The sequence below is a fragment of the Pteronotus mesoamericanus genome, unplaced genomic scaffold, assembly GCF_021234165.1.
Source record: "Pteronotus mesoamericanus isolate MK-2021 breed Mesoamerican mustached bat unplaced genomic scaffold, CSHL_Meso_final scaffold_1066, whole genome shotgun sequence".
NCBI classification, from domain to species: domain Eukaryota; kingdom Metazoa; phylum Chordata; class Mammalia; order Chiroptera; family Mormoopidae; genus Pteronotus; species Pteronotus mesoamericanus.
Window position 1 is genome coordinate 2119648 of NW_026555299.1, and position 22461 is coordinate 2142108.

Below are 22461 nucleotides of genomic sequence, written 5' to 3' on the forward strand. Positions count from 1 at the left end.
GGAGGATTCTCTTCTAAGTATTTAGATTTTTCTGACAGAAATTTCTAGATCTCCTAGCAATGTTGAAAGAAAGCTGCCCTGTGAAAGACTGCATAGATAACCTAAAGAAAGCTCTAGAGCATGCAACTAGCAAGAAGAAAACCATATTTCAGCCAAAGTCTCTGGCCACGGTCCCTTAGCACTCTGAACCCCTTGGGGTGGACGTCCCGGCCATGCCCGGGCGGGCCTGGTCCTGACTCGGCCCCGCCTGGGGTGTGGGTCCTGGCCGGCCCTTGCCAGAGGATAGTAGCACTTAACGTTTATGGAGCCCTTACTATGAGCCAAGTACCAGGCTTAGCAGTTCATGCAGATTACATTGTTAAATACTCATTATCCTGTGAATGACAATCAAAATGCTATTAGATGACACCTTCTCTGAGAAGCCTTCCTTGACCTTCTCCTTCAATACGATTCTTCTGCACCAAAGGCTGACTTTTTTCCCCCCAATTAGCAGAGCAAAGAAAGACAGGGACCGTCCCTTACTGAACAGGAAACCTCACCCTCAAACTCCTGGCGTGGGAACAGTCCTAATAAATCTTGCTGGCTTGAGCCAAGAGAATATTTAAGGAAGTATCCAGGGTGGAATAATTTGCCACATCCCATGTCTGGACTGAGCCGGGAACTTTCCAGCAAGACGCTGGTTTCACAGAATTTTCTCCTCAGCACAGTTGCAGTCTGTCGGCAAGCGGACAGGGCTGCGTCTGCTCCCAGCCTCCCCAGCAGCGGCGGTCATCTCGTTCAGTCTGCGGGAGACCCTGGGGGCAGAGCCTCGGGGTCCTCTCTCAGACTCTGCACACTTACCTTGAAGAGCCTTGGGAACACGTCAGCTGGCTGTCCCCGGACTACAAACAGGCGGGAGTTTAGTTTCCTTAAACTCGTGTCCAAATCTTCCAGAGACTGAAGTAGGAACCTGCAGGGCCCACAGAGGCCTTGTTAGTGGTGACACCATGAAGAATTGCCCCCTTTCCTAACAAAGCTGGGAGAAGCGGGCCCGCCATTTATGTCAAACAAGTGGTATCATTAGGACCAGGACTGGAGGGGCCCCGGGTCTAGGCCAGGCGCGACATGGCAGGGGATCAGTTGAAATCTGGGTTTTGCCACTTATTAGCCACGTGACTTTAGGCAGTAGCTTAACCTCTTTAGCTTTTTTCCTAACTTGTAATGTGGAATTGATATTAGTATCTATCTAACATTAACTACAGAACTGCTAAGAAACAAAAATCAAATCATTCGTGGAAGACCTTTCGTACCATGCCTGGCATAAAGAAAACCTGGGTTAAATGTGAGCTGCTCCTACTCTTGTTTCTCTGTGATCGGAAGCAAGTCACTTCTCCCTTCTCCGCATCCAGCCTAGCCCTGTGTGTAAATATCCACCCGTCACAAGGTCGATAGCAGGATCAAAAGGGAGACCAGGTGAGAGAGCTATCTGAGAAACAAGTGCAATGTGTCGCATGGAAGCCTGAGGCCCCGTTAGCAGAGTCTGCAGCAGCCCTGGGAACGCTACCTACCCTGCGCAACAGCCGTCCTGCCTTTCGGCAGTCACACGTCGGGCTGCGTGACTGTCTGCGGCCGCAGACCCACAGCCTGGGAGGGGTCCCCACTCCCCAGGGCTTTGTTTGGCAGGGGGCTCATTCTCCAGGCCTCTCCGGGGCTCTGGCCACCAGGTTCTCATGCCAAGAGAGAGAAGGCCTTAGAAGGTACTTCTCTACAGGATATCCTCCCATGCTGTTGGGGGATGGGGCTTGGGTTGAGTTAGGGGGACTCCAGATATTCAAGTGACCTAGCCTGAGGGCTTGATCATCATGGGAAGGGGAAAGGTAATTAACATTTGTTGAATGTCATCCAGTGGTTTAAAAACATTTATTTTAGCCCTGGCTGCTGTAGCTCAGTGGATTGAGCGCCGGCCTGCGAACCAGAAGGTCCCGAGTTCAGTTCCCTGTCAGGGCACATGCCTTGGTTGCAGGCTGGGTCCCCTGGTTGGAGGCATGGGAGAGGCAACAGATCAACGCATCTCTTGCACATTTATGTTTCTCTTTCTCTCTTTCTCCCTCCCTCCCCCTCTTTCTAAAAAGTAAAATAAATTCTTTAAAAAATTTATTTTATATGACCCCCAAAATTTACTAGCTGTTCAGCTAGGCACAATCACCATTCTAAGAAATTCCATCAGTACATTTTATGATATGTGTTTAATTTTTAAATGAAATAAAATTAACATTTTAAATAGATAACTATTAATATAATTCAAAATTCAAGTTACAGAAGAGTACAAAGTAAAAAGTTTCCTTCCCCTGTGTCCCTCAGGAATTTAATTCCCCTCCCCAAAGGTGACCTATGTTATTAATGTTACTATATATCTGTTTCACATTTTAAATGTGTTATCTTTTTAATTCTTTCAACACATTTTAAGAAAGCTTTTATTTATTTTTTATAGAGAGGGGAAGGGAGAGAGAAAGAGGGAGAGAAACACTGATCAGTTGCCTCTTGCACACCCCCAACTGGGGACCTGGCCCGCAACCCAGGCAGGGGCTCTGACCGGGAATTGAACCAGTGACTTTTGGTTTGCAGGCTGACACTCAATCCACCGAACCATACCAGCCAGGACTCTAACACATTTTGAAGGGAAAAATTATCCTCATTTTATAGATAAGGAAAATGAGGCACAGACAAGATAATTAATTTGCCTAAGACCACATTTATTAATTAAGTGATGAAACTGGGATAGGAACCTCTGGGTCAGACTGTTTTCTTCTCTTTCCCCCATCTCTAAGGCCCCTTAGTGGCATGCTAAACACGGCTCTGGCGGCCGAGATTCGGCAGGCCCTCCTGTGTTTGGAGTCCCTCTCCCCAACAAACACAAACCTGACTACAGGTCATCACTGACACTCTAATCTTCCCTAGAAACTGAGTCCTGCCAGGCCAGACTCCTGCTATCCACCCCTCAGCACCGCCCAACCGCCTCTGTCGACAGCGGGAATCACCAAATCTTATTCTGAGCACAGTGAAACGCTGTGTCTCCTCGTAGCACATCATGCTCCTGGTCTATGGGAGGCGTACAGAAGCAGCGACTGCTTGAGGCTGCCAACTAGATCCAGCCCCCGCTGCTGCCTCTGACGTCCACAACACGACACTCCCACTGCGGTGAAAGCCACAGGCCCACATTCCGGCGCAGGCCGAGTCCCAGCCCAAAGCTGCAGGGGCTCTCCAAGGGGTCGGGATGGGGGACTTGACCTCCAAGGGGTTAGGTTGGAGGAGACAGACCGGGTGAATGGGTGTGAAGCAAACCAAAAGCTCCGCCTCCGTGAATGTCTGTTTTTGAAAAGCTGACGGCCCTCAGAAGAGGAAAGCTGCGAGGTGGGTGACGCATTTGCTCTTGCCGTTGGCCTCCTCTCAGCCCTCACCACTCCTCCCGGGAGGAGAATAAGAAAGAACCATGTAAATAGCCTCACGCCACCTGAAACCTGGGCCCTGCCAGACAGAATGCCTAGAGATAACTGGTGACAAATTACACAACCCCAGGACAGATGGTCCTCCATCTGCAGCTCCCAGGAATGTCCTTGCCACGCACTCTGGGGCCTCTCCCTTCACAGTCCACAAGGCCGCACAGGACTTCAATCTAAATAAGGCTGGTCTGCACATTTGAAAACTAGCTTCCAGTTGCCCTCTATAGAATTTCATTTCTCTGTGCTAAAAGGAGAGATTCCTTGCACCATCTCTTAAATACAAGTAACTCAATGAGTCTTTTCTTCTTTGATAAGTGATGTTGGAAGGCCCAACTCTGAGCAGCAGCAACCAAATGATGATGATGATAATAATAATAATAGCAACAATGAATGTTTAATGAACATTTACAATAAATGAGGCACTATTCTACTTGTTTTACATATATTATCTCATTTAATTCTAAAATAGCTGTTTGGCATAGACACTATTATTATTTCCATATTACAGGTGAGGAAACTGAGGCACCAACAACATCACCTAAATAAATGTCTAGAATTCAAACCCAGGTGGAGTGGGTCAGCATCTACATTTTTTTATTTTTTAATTTAAAAAAATGTTTATTGATTTTAGAGAGAGAAAGAGAAACGTCAATTGGTTGCCTCTCCTATGTGCCCCGACTAGGGAGTGAACCTGGAACCTAGGTAGGTGCCCTGACTGGGACTCGAACCCCCAACCTTTTGTTGTACAGGATGATGCTCCAACCAACCGAGCCACCCGGCCAGGCAGTATCTACATTCTTAACCAGCAAGCTCCACTGCTGTTTGACCAGGACGCACTGCCTGAGCACTGATGCCATGCTGCCCAGGGCCCAGGGAGCACCTTTGCTGCCAGACCTGTGCTCCCCTCAGGATCAACAGCTGTGACTTGCCCAGGGGCCTGTTGAAATGCGGAACTTTGAGCTCCATCCCAGACCTCCTGAGTCAGAATCTGCATTTTAGCAAGATCCCCTGGTGAATCCTTTGCACGTTAAAGTTTCAGAAGTACTGTTCTAGAACACAGAACTTTACTTCTAGCTCTGTGTATATGTTGCCTTTCTTTGCTTCTAACTTGTTTCTATAAACTTTCTCTCTTTGAGATACTGGTTTCTGCCTCCTCGCTAGCACTCTAGAAATGTTCTTACTTCCAACTTCCCCTTTTCATCAAGCTCTGCAGGGCTCCTCCAGAAAGGGAGGCCTTAGGATGGCCTCCAGAGGAGGCGACGGGCCTCTAGGAGCCCCAGGCTTCAGGCAGCCAGAGAAAGAGGAGCCACTACTATAGCACCACCTTCCACGCCTGCCAGGTGATAGCTCTGCGTAATACCAAAGGAATGCAGAGCAGTGCTGCTACTGGACAAATGGTCACTGGGGCAGGTGTGCGCTGAAGTTTGGGACTTCCATGCCTCCTTACAGCGCTTCTCTCCACAGAGCCAGTTTCTCTTTATTTCAGTGAGGGGGTGCGCTAAAGAAAACTGGCCTGGGCATCAGAGAGGGCAGTGTCTGGGGCTGGTAGCTCACTCTTGGCAGCTCCAAGCTGAGCTCACATGGCCAAAATTCAGAGCACATGGTCCTGAGTGAGCCTTTAAAGCTTACCCTTTGGATCAGGCAACAAATGCAACTGAATTACATTACGTAAGTGCTCTGGGGCCAGAGGCAGACAGCACCGGAGAAAACCAAATTGGGATTTTCAAAAATACAGAGAAGACCCTGTAATTCATGACCCCATGGGGCTAGCTAGCCCTACAGATAAGGCAGGCAGATCTTTGGTTGAGAATAAGACAAGCAGACCTTTAGGGCCTTCTCTGGAGATGGTAGATTGTATAATGTTGATTGTTCTCAATTAATGTCTCAAGGTGATTGCTATCAACTTCAACTTGTCTACCCAACCATGGAGCATTGTCCAGAGAGAAATCCCTAGCATGAAACTTCGCAAAACACTTTTGACACGTATGGAGCACCTTCTCTATACATTGCAGATCTTTTTGTGTGTGTATGTGTGTGTTTCAGTTGCGTTTTGCCTCTCTTGAAATAATAAAGCATAATATGCTGAAAATGTTGCTTATTTTCTTCCATCTTCAATATTAAAATGGCTACACACAAATTCACCAATTTTGATAAGTTTTTTTTATATGCATGCTGATATGATGGCTGTCACAATACAATCTAACCACATTGTTTCAAATGAAGTTAAAGACAGCTATGCACTACTAGAACCATTGTACAGAAAAAAACCAAATGGACTTTTTGGCCAACCCAATAAATCAAGGGTGAAGTGAGCTGTTGCTTACACCTAAGTTGCAGCAGGGAGAGAGGTAACGAAAAACTGCAAGGGCCTATTTTGAGTGCCCATCTTGAAATCTAGAAGCTGCTTACTCCCCCCTCTAATTTTTTTTTCATTGGTTCTCACTGCAGTACCTCCTTCCAGATGCAGCATATTTGGGGAAGGTGGGGCTGGGGAAAAAAAGCAAAGGGCTTAACCAACTAGTGCTTGACCAAAAAAAAAAAAGGGGGGGGCCTGAGGCTCATATAGCTACAATTAGCTCATAACTTTCCCACTACCACCCAAGCCAGGAGTATGCTAGCCCTTCCCTTACACTAATAAGTATACATATTTCTTGGTTGTCTTGCTCTGTCTTCTTTTACTCTCAGAAAGTGCCATTCATGGTTATTTGAATCTGATTCATCTGCAGAAAAATGCTGTGCGGGAGGCAGTGTAGGAAGTGCAGGGAGATAATAGAGATCACAGCTTGGGCTTCTCCCCACCTCTTGCAGATGGCTCAGGACCTACCCTTTCTCGGGAGGCTTCTCAGAGGTAGCAGCTGAAGTATCTGCAGAGCTGTTATGCTGCAGCACAATTCTCCCAGGTCACTCCCAGGTCACTCCCAGATCCTCAACGGCCAGCGGAAGTTATGCAGCAGTACTGCTGGCTCCATCACTCCCCAACCCCCAACCCCCAACCCCCAACCCCCAACCCCCAACCGGGTGCGCAGAACAGCCTGCAGCTCTGCCCTCGATCTGATCCTGGGAGCAGAGAATGGTGGGGGTGGCAGAAGTGTTTCCAGGCCCGGGAGCACTTATCACGTCCAACCTATTTTGTATTATTTCACCTGTTTCTTCTGAATGCCGACACTAATTAGGCTTCCTTCCGTGACACGCTTCCCAAGTTGTCAGGCTCAGGTCAGTGGTTCTCTAGTCCAGTGCTTCTCAGGCTTTGCTGCACACAGGGGCTTTAAAAACCTTAAGTCCCAGGCCATAACCCAGAACAACTAAATCAGAGTTGGGGGAGGAGGGAGCCCAGGCAGCTTTTAAAGATCCTTCTGTGATTCCCATGTGCAGCAAGATTGAGAACCACTGCTCTAGTCTGTCCCCCTATTTTAATTTATTTCATGACACTTAGTTCTACTAAATTATGGTCGTTTACATGTCTTCCTCTATTAAACTTAGGCTCCAGAGCGCTGGACATCACAACTGCTTGTTCACTGCCGTGCCCCTAGCAGCATCCAGAGCAGTGCCTGGCACTCGTTAAATAATTGCTCAGTTAAAATTTGCATTCCTATACAGCCTCTGACTCCAGGATTTGACTCAGGCATGAGCTGTCACGTTCCTTTTCTCTTTTCTCGCTGGCTGGAAAGCACACCCGGAAAGGGTGACCCACAAAAATCCATAAACACCTTGTCCCTAGCAAAGCTGAGTTTAACTGGCAACAGTTTTTGTTGTTGATTTTTTAATCTTCACTACCACAAAGGAGAAGGCAGTCCTAGGCAATCTCCTCTACATTCCAGTAAAAGAAGAAACTCCTTCGTGACAATGTAACAAGCAGATGCTATTGACTCTGCTCTGATTGGCACACTGCCATAAGTAGAGAGGCAAAGTCTAAGGCTTGGTTTAACGTCCATGGGAGTGATGGTCATTTGAAGACCTTTGTCAAACCCAAGCTCCTATCTATGGAAAGTGGAGCAGAGGCAGAGCAATAGAGCAGCCTGAAAACTGTGTGGGCAGGCTCTCCACAGGACTATCTTTAGTCATCCCCTCTATATAAATGGGTAGGAGGGGGCATTTCATAGTCCCGCTGCAAGGAGCACTGACTCTTCTGGATGGGCACACACCCTGGAGAGGAAAGAACGTGCTGAGAGCCACTGTATCCTGGGAAAACCCTGCCCATCAGTGCACCGAGATGACAAACAAACATCCCCCAGAACACTGCAAACAAGCCAGATGCTGCTGAGGGGCACTTTAAAGAGAGATGGGGACACGATGTTTCAAAATTCCATGGTTTTCAAGACCAGTTATGGAGAAAATAATCAACCTATTTGTTACTCTTTTCCCATGATCCTCTGGACTCCATCTTCTGGGAGTCATCAAAGAGAGGCCCTTGATATCACAGCTTTCCTGCTCCGTAATCTTAGCACATCAGCTGATAAAAACCTAATCAATAGTGGCTCAACTGTCCTTTAAAATCAACCTCATGAGGAGCTGTGGAACTGACGCTTTGGTTCCTTTTCTCTTTTTCTTTTAGCAAGCTCATAGCTGCTAAGGTAATTCTCCAAAATGGGTTAAGTACTGTTCCCTAGGTCAGAACATACTGTGCCACCAACTGAACATACCCATAAGGTATTTGTAGGAAAGGGGAGACCAGAACTGGCCTTGTTTAATGCTAAGCCAGAGTCCCTAAAAACCTTAAGAGGCAGGACAGTTTTCGGGGAGGAAAGCCAGGATGGGTGAAAGGACAAATTCAACCAAATCATAGGCTTAGAAATGACCTTCAGGACCCCAGCAATGAGCTCTGTACTTGAAGAACGCAATCATCCCTGTGGAATAGATTCAGAAACCTGACCCTACTCTCACACCATGGTATCTCCTTTCCTCCCTGCCCTGGGCACACCCCAGACCAGGAGTCTCTATTCTGCCATTTACTGACTACAAGACCTTAGGCAGATCAACTTTGTGACTCTAGGGCTTAAGAGTTTCATCTGTACAATGGGGACCACGATCTCTGTCCCACAGGAATGTCTGAGACCCAAAGTGAACGACACACAGTGCCGAAGCACGCTGTCAGAGGTCGAGCCCTGGGCCACCCAAGCCATTGGTTCGATGACTAATTGCTTCCCTGGTCCTGGACTCTCCTCTGGAGACGCGGCTCGGTCTCGCTCACCCACATTCCCCATGGGGACTGGGGAGCAGGACCGCCCCCCTTTGGTTGGCGTGGCGGGACGAGGGGTGGAGCTATTTGCCGGGAGCCTCAGAGGCCAGGCTGCGTCCCTCCCACCCCCACTTCCGAGCCGGCGACCCCGCCCCGGGGCCCCTTACCTCCATCGGTTGATCCCGACCGAAGAGGAGGCCGCGAACCAAGGGTCGAGGATGTAAACGCAGCGCACACAGCGCGCCCCGCGCACTGCCGCCAGCAGCGCCGGGTTGTCGTGGAGCCGAAGTCCCTTGCGGAACCAATGCACTGAGGAGGCGCCATCCGTGCCGGCCGCTGGTTCCGGAGACGCTGCTGCCGCCGTCACCGCAGTCGCCGCCATCACCGCCCAGACTGCTCTGATCACTGCCGCTCCGCCCCTGTCAGCACTATGGGTCCCGCCCCGCCCCCAGTGACCTATGACGACGCCGCTCCTCCCTGTGGCCCCGCCTCTGGGGCTCTGAAGCGTCTCTGCCATTGGCTGAGACCCTCCCGTCGGGCGATTGGACCAGCGGCACGGAGTTCGGCCCCGCCCCCTCACGTTCCCACCATGTGTCTGCGAGCCGGGGAGCTGCTGGCGAGCAGGTACGGTGACGCTAGCTGGAGCTCTCCGCGGAAATCTGGCACGGAACGAATCTCGAGCGACAGCGAATCTCTTACATGCGTCCTGTTCAAGGCCTACCGCAGAAAGAAGCTGCCTGGGCTTGGGGGTTGGCGGGGAAGGTTGCTGTGGCTCCAGACATTGACCTACAGAACTGACCATCTTGGTCATCCTACGGCACCATGTCATCAACATCGTCATCATCTACCTCAATCTGTTACATCATCTACACCATTCTACTACGCCCACTATTTATTAAGCACATTGTATATGCCAAACAATGTGATAATCTCCTTATATATACTGTCTCATCTATTACTCTCAACTCAGGCCAGTTGAATTCATTCAACAAACCCCAGTGAAAGAGTTGTTATTATTCTCAGTTTACAGACAAGTAAACTTTGAGGCTGCCTTAGGGTGAGTGACTTGCACATTGTCACAAGAGGACTCCACCCAGATTATTGTGATTCATAATCTTCTGCCTTTATCGAGAAAGCTATACTTTCAGCTGAGCAATTTGACATTTGGAGGTGGCAGAGTCTGAGGAGGGGGAGGAGTGCCCTGATGGGGCAGCAGTAGATGGCCCGAGAGTGGAGACTGGGACTGTGGAAGATGTGGAGTGAGGGAGTATTTATTCCATCAGATGAATTTATTCTCTTCTAGTTTTGTGTTTAGTAGACCCAACAGCACCACTGTGTGCAAACACTCCTGGAATTACCTGTGGGATTTACATACATGAAGGACACTGTCGCCGCTTATTCTTCTGGAAGCTAGCACTGGGCTTGCTGATTGACTGAGTGGCAAGAGAAGCATGTGACCACCTGCAATGAAGTGTTGATGGCAGGCTAAGATGGTCGGGTCACATTGGAGCTCTGAGACTATCAAGTGGAGAACAGTCTGTTTCAATTTGGCGCTAGGTTGTGCCTATGCTTGGAACCCCTCCTGAACTCAGGAATAAGCAATGAAGGAATTTAGCAATTTAGTGGCATTCATTGGCACCACTCTAAAAATCAGAGTGGCATTTTAATCCTAGGCTCTCTTTCATTTCCAGGGCTTTGCACAAGCTGTTTGCTCCAGCCTGGATCACACTCCCCACCCCACCCCTTTTTTAATTCCAGTTTGCTCTGTGTCACTGCTTGGTATAAATTTCACCTTCTTGCTGTCTTGTCCCAGCCTGCATAGTGCACCATCTTGTTCTGTGCTGCTTCTTATCACTGGCCTAAGTACATGGTGTTAGAATTCTTACTTGTCTCTCTGCCCCATTAGACTATAAACTCCTGTAGGGCAGGGGCTGAGGCTTATTTACAGTTTTATTTCCAGGGTGTAGTTCAGTGCTTGGCACTTAATTGAGTAAAAGTTGAACAGGGACTAGAGTCTCAGGCTGGCAGGACCCCTAGGGTCTCTCCCAGTCCTGACCCTGGTCTTATTTTTGGACACCCCCTCCAAATGCTTGCTGAACCAATAGATGCCATCTCCTGTCGCTTTTCTTTTGAGACTTTCTCTTCCCACTCTCCTACCCCTTTTCTCTCCACAAGGTCAATGGTCCTGTAAAAAAAATGGAACAGGGAGTTTAAGGAGATGGCTATCCCCTACAGCCTCAAAGATGGGTGCTCTTTTTCTCTTCTGAACTCCCATGATACTTTCTCTATAGACAGAGGGCTCTACAAGGGCAGGGACTGTGCCCATTTTGCACATCAGTGTGTTCCCCAGCACCTAGTTTTGTACTTGACATGTAGTAGGTACTCAACAAATATTTGCTGAATATCACTTATCCCTATTTTATGAGGCTATTATGAGAGACAGTGGTGTATGGTGGTTAAGCCCAATGTCTTGCACATTTGGAATGCTTGTGTTCAAATTTTGGTTCTACTTTGACTCTGCGTGACTTTGGTAAACTAGTTAATTTCTCTGTTCCCCTCTTTCTTAATCTATACAATAGGGATACTAGTAATTTAGGGTATCATAAGCATTTGATAGGCATCAGCTGTTATTATTCTGAACAGCAGAATCTGTTCTGTCTGCTTCTGTCTTCCTTGCAACACCTCACCTTTGGTCTTACAGGTAATGAGTGCTCCGTAAGTTGTTGAGTGAATGAAAGATTTTACCCATTTTTAAGAAGTCCTCAAAATGATACCAATAATGAAAAATAAAGAGAAATAATCACCATCAATCCTCAGAACCAACAAATCAATTTTTTTATCTTTATGTTGTCTCCTAGACTTTGTCCACAAATGCCTCTTCACAGCTTTATTCAAAGCAGAGATGCAGTATTGCATGCATTTTTAAACAAAATATTGAGCATGTTCTATATTGTTGTCATTGTCTTCACGTTTGTTATTTTAATGACTGTATAATTCTTCATCAAGTTAATAAAGACAAGTTATTTTATTGAATGACTGAGTATTGCTTGGGTATGTTAGCAGGATAACATTCAAGAAGCAGGAAGTGAATCTGGCACTGGATAGAATAATGGAGTGAAAACTCAACTTTTGGACTTTACACTTTAAAAAAGACATGGAGAAATTGGAGAGAGACCAAAGAAATGTGTAAATTGCTAAGGAGGTGAAATGTAATTGTGAGCTTTTATATCTTTGAGAAAAAAGAGAACTGAGGCTTGACTTCATAGCTACACACCTCGCTATTTACAAGCATCTCTGAAGAGTTGTTGCCATGAGGATGCCAAACAGTTGCTCCTTGTTTCCAGCAAACAAAGAATCTACTTTATTCTGAGAAGAGTAAAAGATTTAAGGAGGGACTTAGTGTAAAGTGGTGTAGGAATGAGTCGAGTTAGCCGGGTAGTGGGAGGTTTCCTTCAGGTTTCCTTCCTTGCTGAAGATGTTGAAGAACACAGAGATCAGTTCTGTTCGGCTTTTAGTTGCAGTCCTGCAAAAAGGCTGGATTAGGCAACCTTTTACATTCCCTTTGAAGTGCGTTTTGGGTAAATATTTGATGATTGGTTGAAAGGTAACCAGGGGCGGGTGCGCGGCACGTCTTGGCGGGTCTAAGTTACCTGCGCCCCCTAGTGGTGGGACTGGAAAAGAAGTGGTGGCTGAGTTTCGGGGCTGCGTCAGTGGCATCAGGGCCTCCACCCTTTTCTATTTAGTTAGGCAGCACACTCAGCAGCGGGAGGCAGCGGCAGTACTGTTTCCGAGGCTTCTGGCGAGAAAACTGAGAACATGGACCTAAAAGCCAGACTCCTTGGGTTCCATTTCCAGCTCTGCCGTTAAATAGCAAATTACTTACTTGGGCAAGTTACATAGCTTCTCTGTGCCTCAGTTTCCTCATTTGTAAAACGCGGATGATGATGATGCAAGTGCAGCATGGGATTGGAGCACGATAAATAAAGTCTCAGAATTGAGAATCCAGAAACAGATCCTCATATATCTGATAGTTTATTCATGACGAAAATGCCTGTGTAAAGAAGTGGGTACAGGTGGTTTTTCCCATAGTGGAATGAGTCAATAAGATATCTCGGAACCTACCAATCAATTCCAGGCAGAGTATACGTGAAAGGTAAAGCAATAAAGCTTTGAGAAGATTATGTGGAAAAATATCCTTATGACCTTGGGGTAGACCAAAAAAGAAACAAACAAACAAAAACCCAAACCAAAACCCAAAACTTAAATAAAACATGGAAAAGGCTAACCATGAAGGAAAAGGATGATAAATTGAATTACATTAAAACCACACAAAGGAAGAAGATAATTGTAGCACATAATTCTTGAAAAGCTCAAATCCAGAGTATTTAAAGAACACTTACAAGCAAAAAAGAAAAGGAAGAGAGTACCCCAATATGAAGCTTGTTCAAGGTCAGACTTGAATAAACACTTTCTCCCCCACAAAGGACATGCAAATGGCCAATGAACACACTAAAAGGTGCTCACCTTGGGGAAACACAAATAAAAACCACAATGAAATATCACTATAGACTCACCAAAATGGATAAAGTTAAAGAACTGAGAAAACCAGTGTTGGGGAAGATGTGAGCAACTGAAACACTCATATACTGCTGTTGGGAGTATAAACTGATACAGCTGCTTTCGAAAACTCTCTGGTGTTATATTCTAAATTTGAAAAAACAAATACCACATGGATCATTCACGATACATGCTATGATGGAGTAATTTTTTAAAAAGATTTTATTTACTTATTTTTAGAGAGAGGAAGAGAGAGAGAGAGGGAGAAAAACATCAATGTGTGGTTGGCTCTTGAGCATCCCCAACTGGGGACCTGGCCTGCAACCCAGGCATGTGCCCTGACTGGGAATTGAACCCACAACCCTTTGGTTCACAGTCCAGAGCTCAATCCACTGAGCCACACCAGCCAGGGCTGATGGGTAATTTTATCCCTACCATATACCTAACAGAAATCTATGCACATATATATCAAAAGACATGTACAGAAATACTCATAATAGTATTATTAATAATAGTCTTAAATGTCCATAAACAATAAAATGGATAAATACATTGTGCTGTTGTCAAACAAGGGAATACTATCTAAAAATAAAAATGAACAGACTATAGCTACATTCCACAACATGGATGAATCTCACTAATTTAATATTGAACAAAAGAAGCCAGACATACACACACACACAAAACCTATATGTATAAGTCTACTACATGAAGTTCATAGCCAGACTAAACTAATATACAGTGATAACAGCCAAAGAAGTAGAAACAACTCAAATGCCCATCAGCTGATGAATGGATTAAAAAAATGTGGTATATTCATACAGTGGGATATCATTTGGTAATAATAAAGAAGAAAGTACTGATGTATGAAGTCTGTCCAGAAGGTATCCAGCCATGTAATATGAAAAATAGAGACATTTATTGAAGAAGATACAAGATACAAGAAACATTCTATGTAGGACAATGACACCTCAGTCCTCTTCACAGTAGGCACCTTGGGACCTCACACAGTTCTCCCAATTGCCATCAGCTGCCCTGTTGTATTTTCTTGAATCTCACTGATGGTCTGAAATGCCTCCCCTTTCAAAGGTGATTTGGGAAAAGCCAGAAGCTGCAAGGTGCCACATCTGGGCTGGTCACCTGGGTGATTTGATGTTTTGCCAAAAAATTCTACATGAGACATGATGCACGAGCGGGTTACCTTGTCAAAGCTGCCGGTCACCAGCTGCCCATAGCTGTGGCCGTCTGAGTCATTCCAATAGTGTCTGCAGAGGAATGTTCAAGCTTAATGCAAAATTTGATGCAGATTCAGTGCTCTACTTGCTCAGTCATTTTGAATGCGAGGACCACACAGTTCACTTGCTCACTGGGCAGCGTCTACCGACCCCCACTGACTAGTACAGTGGAGTCATCACTGTTTACACATGCGCATTCCAGTCCATTCTTCTTGGCTGCCAGGTTACATCGTTGTCGTGTAATAGAACAAAAGCCACTTTCTCAGGCGTCCTTTCCCAGAGCTGGCTAGACCCTCAAGCATGACCGATCCTAATTGTTTTATGAGGCTTTATCCTCAGGACTGGAAAATTACTGGAAGCGCCCTGAAGGCTCAGAGGCTCTGGGAACCCACAAAACAGGACATACCAGACCACAATGGCTGGATGACCACAACCTGCACCCAAAGATGACATCAGAACAAAGTTGTAGCCCAACTGAAACATCCCACTGTGCATCCAGCCCGTTGCCCGATTAAAGCTCACAGCCGCGGCCCCTCAGGGCTGGTGCTGGTGCCAGTCTCCCTGCCCAGCCCTTTCCCTCCCTTGGGACACTAAGAGTGCATTCCTCTCTGCACTTTCTTCTCTTTGTGAATTCTCTCCCAGCCTGCATTGCTGACCACCCCAACATCACACAAACTGTTCTTGTTATATTAACACCGGCTGGATTCTTTTGTATATTTCAACAGTGATGAATCTTGAAAACATTATGCTAAGTGACAATGTGCCCATATTGTAGAATTCCATATATATGAAATGTCCAGAATAGGTATATCAGTAGAAATTGGCTTTCTACCGCTGAGAGGGCTGGGGATTGAGGGGGTGGGTAGAGGGGGTGACAGCAGCTAATGGGTGTGAGCTTTTTGTTGTGCCCCAGAGTGAAGTGCTCTCTCTCTCGGACTCCATCTAAATTCTAGCCTGCATTTCTCCCAGGGCCTGTGGGAGGCTTGCGTTTCTGCAAGAAGAGCCCCTTGTCTGAAGGTGCCTTTCCTGAACAGGTGAGGAAATGTGTACAAATTAATGACTCTTTATCAAAGATTTATGGGAGCTTCAAGACCAGACTCAGATCTGCGGGAGCCAACAAACCAAGCAGGAACAAAGAGATTTAGAAATGTCCTGCTCTCCCTTGGATCTCTGTAGGAGCCTAGCTGTCTAGGTCATCGCTCACCTCTTCCCCGCCCCTCCTCCCTTCCCTTGACATAGAAGGCCCCTGAATTCTGGGCTCTCTTAAGATGGATTTGCGGAAGGTTTAAGGCAACTCCCATCTTGTCCAGCTGGCTCCTTCTCGATCAATAAACCTTTCTTTACTCTAAACTGATGTTTTTAATTTTGGCCTCTGAAGCATTGGGTGCATGAACCTTGGACTCATTGCGATGCTAGTCATACAACTGTAAATACACTAAAAACCACTGAGCTGTAAACTTTCAATGAGTGAATTGTATGATAAATGAATTATATTTCAATAAAGCTATAAGTTAAAAAAAATAAAGCATTGTAAATAAAAAGTGAACTAAGCCTCAGCAACAAAACAGGACTTTTAAAAGAGGTTTTGCACTAAGAAATTCTATAGTTAAAAAGCACCATTTATATCAAATTTGCATATATGATACTTTTAAAAATTGATATTATGGGTCCTTTATTTACCTGAATATGTGCATTGGATTAGCATGTACAACGTTTTAAGCAGATGAATTTATTAGTGTTCATATTAAAAAGTACTTCAGTTCATAAATTAGAACAACAGCTAACATAGGGTGTTAGACATCAGGTGTTAGGATGGTGTAAATATTGGCTAAGAGGAATAGGGTAGTGACGAAGCAATGAAGGGAGTTTCTGGGGCTGCTGGTAATGTTCTATTTCTTGAATTGGGCCATGCTTATGCAGACATGTTCACTTTGTGGTAATCCATGGGCTGTACCCTTGTATGATTCATCTCCTTGTTTGCGTACTTTAGTTTACAAGTGTAGGATCATAAGGTGGTGGCTTCGATTGGGCCCATTGTGTGGAGCCCAGAATCCCTTCCATTTGTCCCTGGCCTCTCTGGGGGCGTTTTCCCCAGAGTGTTTGCTCCTGAGAGGCCCCCCTGCAATAGCCGGGGTTCTGTGTGACATCCCCCGGTCTTCCGGCAACCCTAGGGGATGGTGGTTCTCTGAGGGTTGCCCTAGGAACCTTCTCAGACTGCTCTGCTGGTCAAAGAGTTTGAGGAAGTTTGGCCTATGGGACAGGAACTTTTACAGATACTCCCGATTTTTCCTCTGAGGCAGGAAGTAAGGAGTATCCCATTTTTGTTAAGTCCTACTAGGACTTGCACCACCTGTCAAACATCCAGGGAGGAGGCAGGTTTGGGTGGGGTGAGCCTAATCTTTACAGATTCTGGCAACCTTGAGAAATGGGCAAGTGAGTGCTTTTCTAATCTTTGCCACAGCAGAAGGAGAGCGTACACGATGTTCCTTTCCAGACCAGGTGTGGCCGTAGGACTGGGGGCCCAGTGGCTGGTGGGAGGGGGTTTGGTGGCGGTGCCCAGATGCCCTGGGATGGAGACCTAGAAGGCTGCACCCAGCTCTCTCTTCAGAAACAAGGGCCTAGCCAGACTGCACAGCAACAAAGAACAAACACATGAACGCAGAACCAGGGGAAGGCGTGTGACCGTGTTCAATTTCAAAACTGAGATTTCATAGATTCCTTCCCAAGAAAATGGCAACTACTCTCTAAGCTCTAGGGAAGGAAGTGGTATGTGTGTGTTGTTTGCAGGTCTTCGGGTGGCAGGAGCCAGCTGGTGGGAGGGACAAAGAGCACACAGCATATGCCTCTGGGCCTCCAGAAAAAGGGCCTCATTCCTGAGCCTTTCTCTGCTAATCCAGGGCCCCGGGAGAGATGACGGTGGGAGGAGACAGGCTGCCCAGGGACTTGCCTTGGCCCGCCCTCTGTTGCAGGCCTGTGCTAGAGGAGTGGAGCCCCAGCACCGTCACCCTCAGGAGTGGGCGATTGGCCCCTAATGTAGAATCATAGTCTTCTCTGCAGTACTACTGCTCTTTTCATTTGCCCTTCCATTCTGGTAAACAGATCTTTTATTTTAAAGAACGAAGTGCTGGAAAATGTTATTTTCCTGTCCAAGGACTTCGGAGGTTTGGCTCCCTTACATGGAGGGACTTGCATCCCGCGAATGCTCGCCTTGCGTGTGTGGGGGGGTGGGGGGAAGGGTACGCCTCTCAGAGCAGGTGGGGTGCAGGGTGGGGGAAGGAGCTGCAAATTGCTGCCGCCCCTGTGTCCCAGATTCCTCGGACCCATGAGTCAAAATGGGAAACTGTGCATTTATGACTTTGGTCAAGATCTTTCTGGTGTCAAGTAACCAAAGCCTTTTTGGGGCTGGCTTCAATGAAAAGCAAGCATACAATGGGAAGACACAGGAGCACCTGGTGGGACAGCGTGGGTCCTATTTCACCAGAACTGAAACCAGAAATCCTAAAGCCACTGGATACAGGACAGCCATCCTCTCTCCCTTTCCCTTATTCTCTGGGTTTCCATGCTCTCCTGTTTGTGTCTCTTCAGATTTTTCTCGATTTTCTTTCTCTATCAACCAGTTTTCTCTGCCTGCTCTGTGTTCAAGGCCAAACATGGCTACTCCATAAACTCCAGACTCCTTCTAGGAGAAGACCGACCGGTGTCCTTCAAATCCTGATTTGGGAATGGTGGTTGGGTTGGGACATTGGTTCAGTCAGCAGTGGGCAGGGGCGGGGACCCTGTGATTTAGACAGGGAGCCAGTCCCTCCTCCACCATGAGTGAGGTGGAGCTTAGAGATGGAGGTTGCTCTGCTCAGCAGACAGTGGTGACGATTGGGAAACACACAGTTGCTTCCAAGGGTTTTAATCATTCATTGGGCAAACTGGACCGTGTGCCTGCTGGGTCAGGCTCTGAGGAGGCTCTTGGGTATACAGGGCTGAGTTAGACATGATTCTGGTCCTTTAAGAAACTCATAATACGGTGGAGGAAAGAGGCATATTAACATTTTTATCTTGCTATATGCTTCATACGAAGTACAATAGTAGTTTTGTGCAAACGAAGACCATAAACTCACAGAGGAATATTAATAACAATGACCTTCGGTGAGCTTTGCTATATGCCAGGTACTGTTCACTTAGCCCTTGACATAGCCCTATGAAGTAGGGACTATATTATTGCCATCCTTATTTTAGCAGTTATCTGCCTTTGCAGATGGGGAAACTGAGGCTCGGTGAGGCTGAGCGCCCTGCTAAGTGACCCGACTAGGAAGTGGGAAGCAGGGAATCAAAGGCAGGTCCGGGAAGCCTATGGTTTTCTCACTCTGGCAACGGAAACTTTACAAAATGCCAAGGGCTTATATTTCAATCATATCTCAATAAAAATAAATAGAAGAAAACTATTTTAAATTTAAATTGTAAAAAAGGCCAGCTATGAAATAATATGTGGAGGATGATCCCATCTCTTCCACATATAAGGTAGGAGTACATATAATGTATATATAGTACATATATATACTTTTATGTACATTACTATATGTATATGTAGTACATATACATATAATTTTTTTTGGAAAAAGGTTACTGGTGTCTCTAAATATATAAAAACAAAGAAATAATGATGTAGAACACATCAAAGGGTAATGGGAGTTAACATTGGGAAGGGCGATGTGATTATATTTTCAGGGATGGATTACTGGTGGGAAAGGGATGGGGTAGAGGAGAAATGGATCTTATGCCTTTCCATACAATTTAAAGTTTTAAAATATGCATTATTCAATTTGTAATTAGTAAATTTCTTCAAAAGATATTAGGTTAACTAACTTAAAAAAGTGTCAAGGGTGGAGATAATGCTCAGTCCATCATTCAAAGTTCATACGCTCCGCTCCATCCAGGGCTCTGTTACTACTGGTCTGGCACTGCTGTTGTTAATGTTAACTATTCTTGTAATACTCAGTAGCAAAAGCAACAACAGAAGCTTTCTAGGTCCTATCCTGTTTCCCAGTCCATTGGCAAAATCCCAGTCGAGAAGAGCAGTAAGCCTTTCACACACTCTCAGGGTCTGTCTCTTTACATCAGAGATTGTTATCATCTCTGCTGGGAAATGGGGAAAACAGCCCGAGAGATCGAGAGAGATCGCCTTCAGGAATCTCCTCCGGGCAGGTGGGGAGAGATGGTTCCCTGTCATTGGGAGAAGCAACAGTGGCAATGCCATTAGCTCTGGTTCTCAGAAATGCTGCCTCCTTTGCCGCAGGGTTGCTGTGTCCTCCTCCACCTCTCACAGGCCCGAGGAGGCTGCGAAGGAGGGGTGCGCGAAGACAGGGAGTGTGAAACGGCAGCCCGAGGCTGAATCTGGAGCAGGTAGGCACCTCGCAGCCCACACAGTGTTTTATAAATTTGAGCTATTGTTTAAAAATCAGGAGACTGCATGGTGAGTAGCCAACAACTGTTAACAATAAGAATATTATTTAATATTTAATAGTATAAATCTATTAATAATTATACATGATATATAATAATAATTGTAATTACTATTATTATTATATATCATTCCATAAGAAATGATGATGATGATTCTCAGTGGAAAAGGGCGCTGGCCTGGGAGGAGGGCTCTGGGTTCGGTCCCATTGCATTGTGACCTCAGGCAAGTCTGTCGTGATCTCTCCCGGTCTCAGGCTCGTCTGATTTCCAAACTCAGTCCCAGCTCTCATGTTAGAAACGCCCCCATGGGTGAGGCCACACCAATACTCTGCTTCCTGTGCCCAGCCCCCGCAACAGCCTCCCTCCATTTAATCCCTCAGTGCACCGGGGACCAGGTGCTCCGGCGCAGCAGGCTTTGCCGTCCCCATTTCAGCTGGTGTCAGGTCCTAAATTTAGCCCCTTCACAGGAACCGAGATGTGTGGTGGGGGCAGGGGCGGGGCAGCGCAGGGGCTGGGCTAGGGCTGTGTCTGGTGAGGCAGCTTCCCCACCAAAGTGCTACTGTGGCAAGTGAATCAGACGGGAGGGCCAGGAGAGCTGAGTACCACCCTCTGTGTTGTCATTGGCGTCATTAATTAATTTTTTAATTAAAAGTGTACCATGCAGGGAACATTTTGGATTAGGACCGGTAGACACATGTTCCACCTTGGACTCACTGCTAATTGGCTCTGTGACCTTAGAAGCTTCCTTTAAACTTTCTGTGTCTTAGCTTTCTTAGGCTGCAAAAATAAGGGACTTAGGCATGTTCACTGATGAGTAGCATTTTTTGAACAAAAATCAAGTCAGGAGAAAAGAAAAACTTTTTTGGCCATATTTTCTTATTTGAATTTATAGGGGAGAATATTCCAGCCTGTTGTAGGGTCCACCCACGGGCCCTTTAGCAATGGCCTGGGTGACATATGCGACTATGCCTGGGGATTGGGGTACTTCACCCAGTCACACCCTCCTCCCAGGGACTGGGGAAGGTGACCTGAAAGTGAGACTGAGCCACCGTGCAGGTGGGGCGTGTTAAAGGCGGCACTGCAGCGGGAGCGCCGGGAACTCCGTCAGGGATGGCCACGGGATTCTGATTCCTGCCCTTTCTGAGGCTTGGCTTCTCTGCTCTTCCTGAAATTCCATAAGAAATCCCAGTTTTCCTCACATATTCCCCCACTCATGTACTTAGGTTCACATATCAGCTATCTATTACTGCATGATCATTACTTCATAATTTAGAGGCTCAAAACCAATTCCTTGTTTCTCTAGATTCTGTGGGCTGATTGGGTGGCTCTCCTGCTGGTCTTCTGTTGGATCGCTCCTGTGTCCACACTCGCCGGGTGGGTGGGCCGGGGCTGTTGGCCGGGCACCTTGGTTCCCCTCCACGTCGCCTTTCCATGTGGCGGACCTGGGCTTCCTGCGGGTGGTGTCAGGATTGCCAGGGGGAGAGGCAGAAGTCCCTTTGAAACCTGGCCTCCAAAGCCTCAGAATGTTGCTTTTTCTGTATCCTATTGGTCAGAGCAAGTCACTGGGTCAGCCCGGAGTCGAGGGTTCGGTAGACGCCACCTGCTGGCGGGAGGTGCAATCTGCACACACAGGGATGGGAGGACTGGGAGGGGGCTGGGTGTGCAGGCAAGCATCGCAGCTGGTTTCAGCTGATATCTTGGTTGCAGCCAAAGAAACTTAACTAATATATTTTATGATTTACAGACTCCCACCTGCCACACTCTGATGTCACCTCTCTTCGCCTCTCAGCCACCCAAGCCTTGCCTTTCCTCACTCACACCAACCACATTCCCACCCCAGTGCCTTTGCACTTGCTGATCCCTCTGAGTGACATTGTCTGACTTCAGATCTTCTTCTGACTGCTCCTTTGTCCCATTTAGACTTTTACTCACCTTTTACTTGGAGAGGTTGTCTCTGATCCCCTGAACTAAAGCCACAGCCCTGATACAGCCCTGATACTTTCCTAATTAGGCCTTATTGGCACATACGATGTATTGCTTATTCTTTGCCTTTTTGCTTACTGTTAGTCTTTGCTCACTAAGCTTCAAGAATTACTGTAAGTCCAAGAATGCAGGGACTGTGGTTTGCCTGGATCTCTGATATATGCCTGGCACATGTAGGTATTCAATAAATATTTTGTGAAAGAATAAGCTTTTTAGGTATTGTAATATTAATATTCAAAAAGTTGGGATTAAAGGCAACTTCAATGGCGTCACAGATGATCCCGTGAACTGAGGAAGGGAGCGCATAGCTCGGCTGGAGAACCTCAGCGAGCGTGGTCATTCTGCTGGTCCATGACTCTGAGCACTGTTCAAAGCTCTCTGAAAATCTAAAGGCACAGTACTAGTACCTCGCTGTTACTCCTGAGAGGGCATACTGGGAGTTCGGTATGGGGCTCGGGCAAGACCGAATGGGGTTCCTCACTGAACTGCAAGGAAAACCCAGACGTGCGCCATTTTTATTTCCCATGCGTCGTGAGTTACTGAGGGCTGTTGTCAGTGGACCGCCATGAGAAGGGCT

The 22461-nt window shown here is 46.7% G+C and overlaps 1 protein-coding gene across 1 annotated transcript in view; it reads right to left on the minus strand.

Moving 5' to 3' along the window:
* CRY2 (cryptochrome circadian regulator 2) overlaps nucleotides 1–9053 on the minus strand; it is a 32200-nt gene extending 23147 nt beyond the window's left edge. The window contains exons 1-2 of the mRNA XM_054587107.1: nucleotides 8823–9053; nucleotides 841–949 (exon numbers count right to left, since the gene is read on the minus strand). Of these exons, the coding sequence (XP_054443082.1) occupies nucleotides 841–949; nucleotides 8823–9037 (324 nt within the window). The 5' untranslated portion in view covers nucleotides 9038–9053. The remainder of the gene's footprint in view (nucleotides 1–840; nucleotides 950–8822) is intronic.
* Between the last annotated feature and the right edge of the window lie 13408 nt (nucleotides 9054–22461).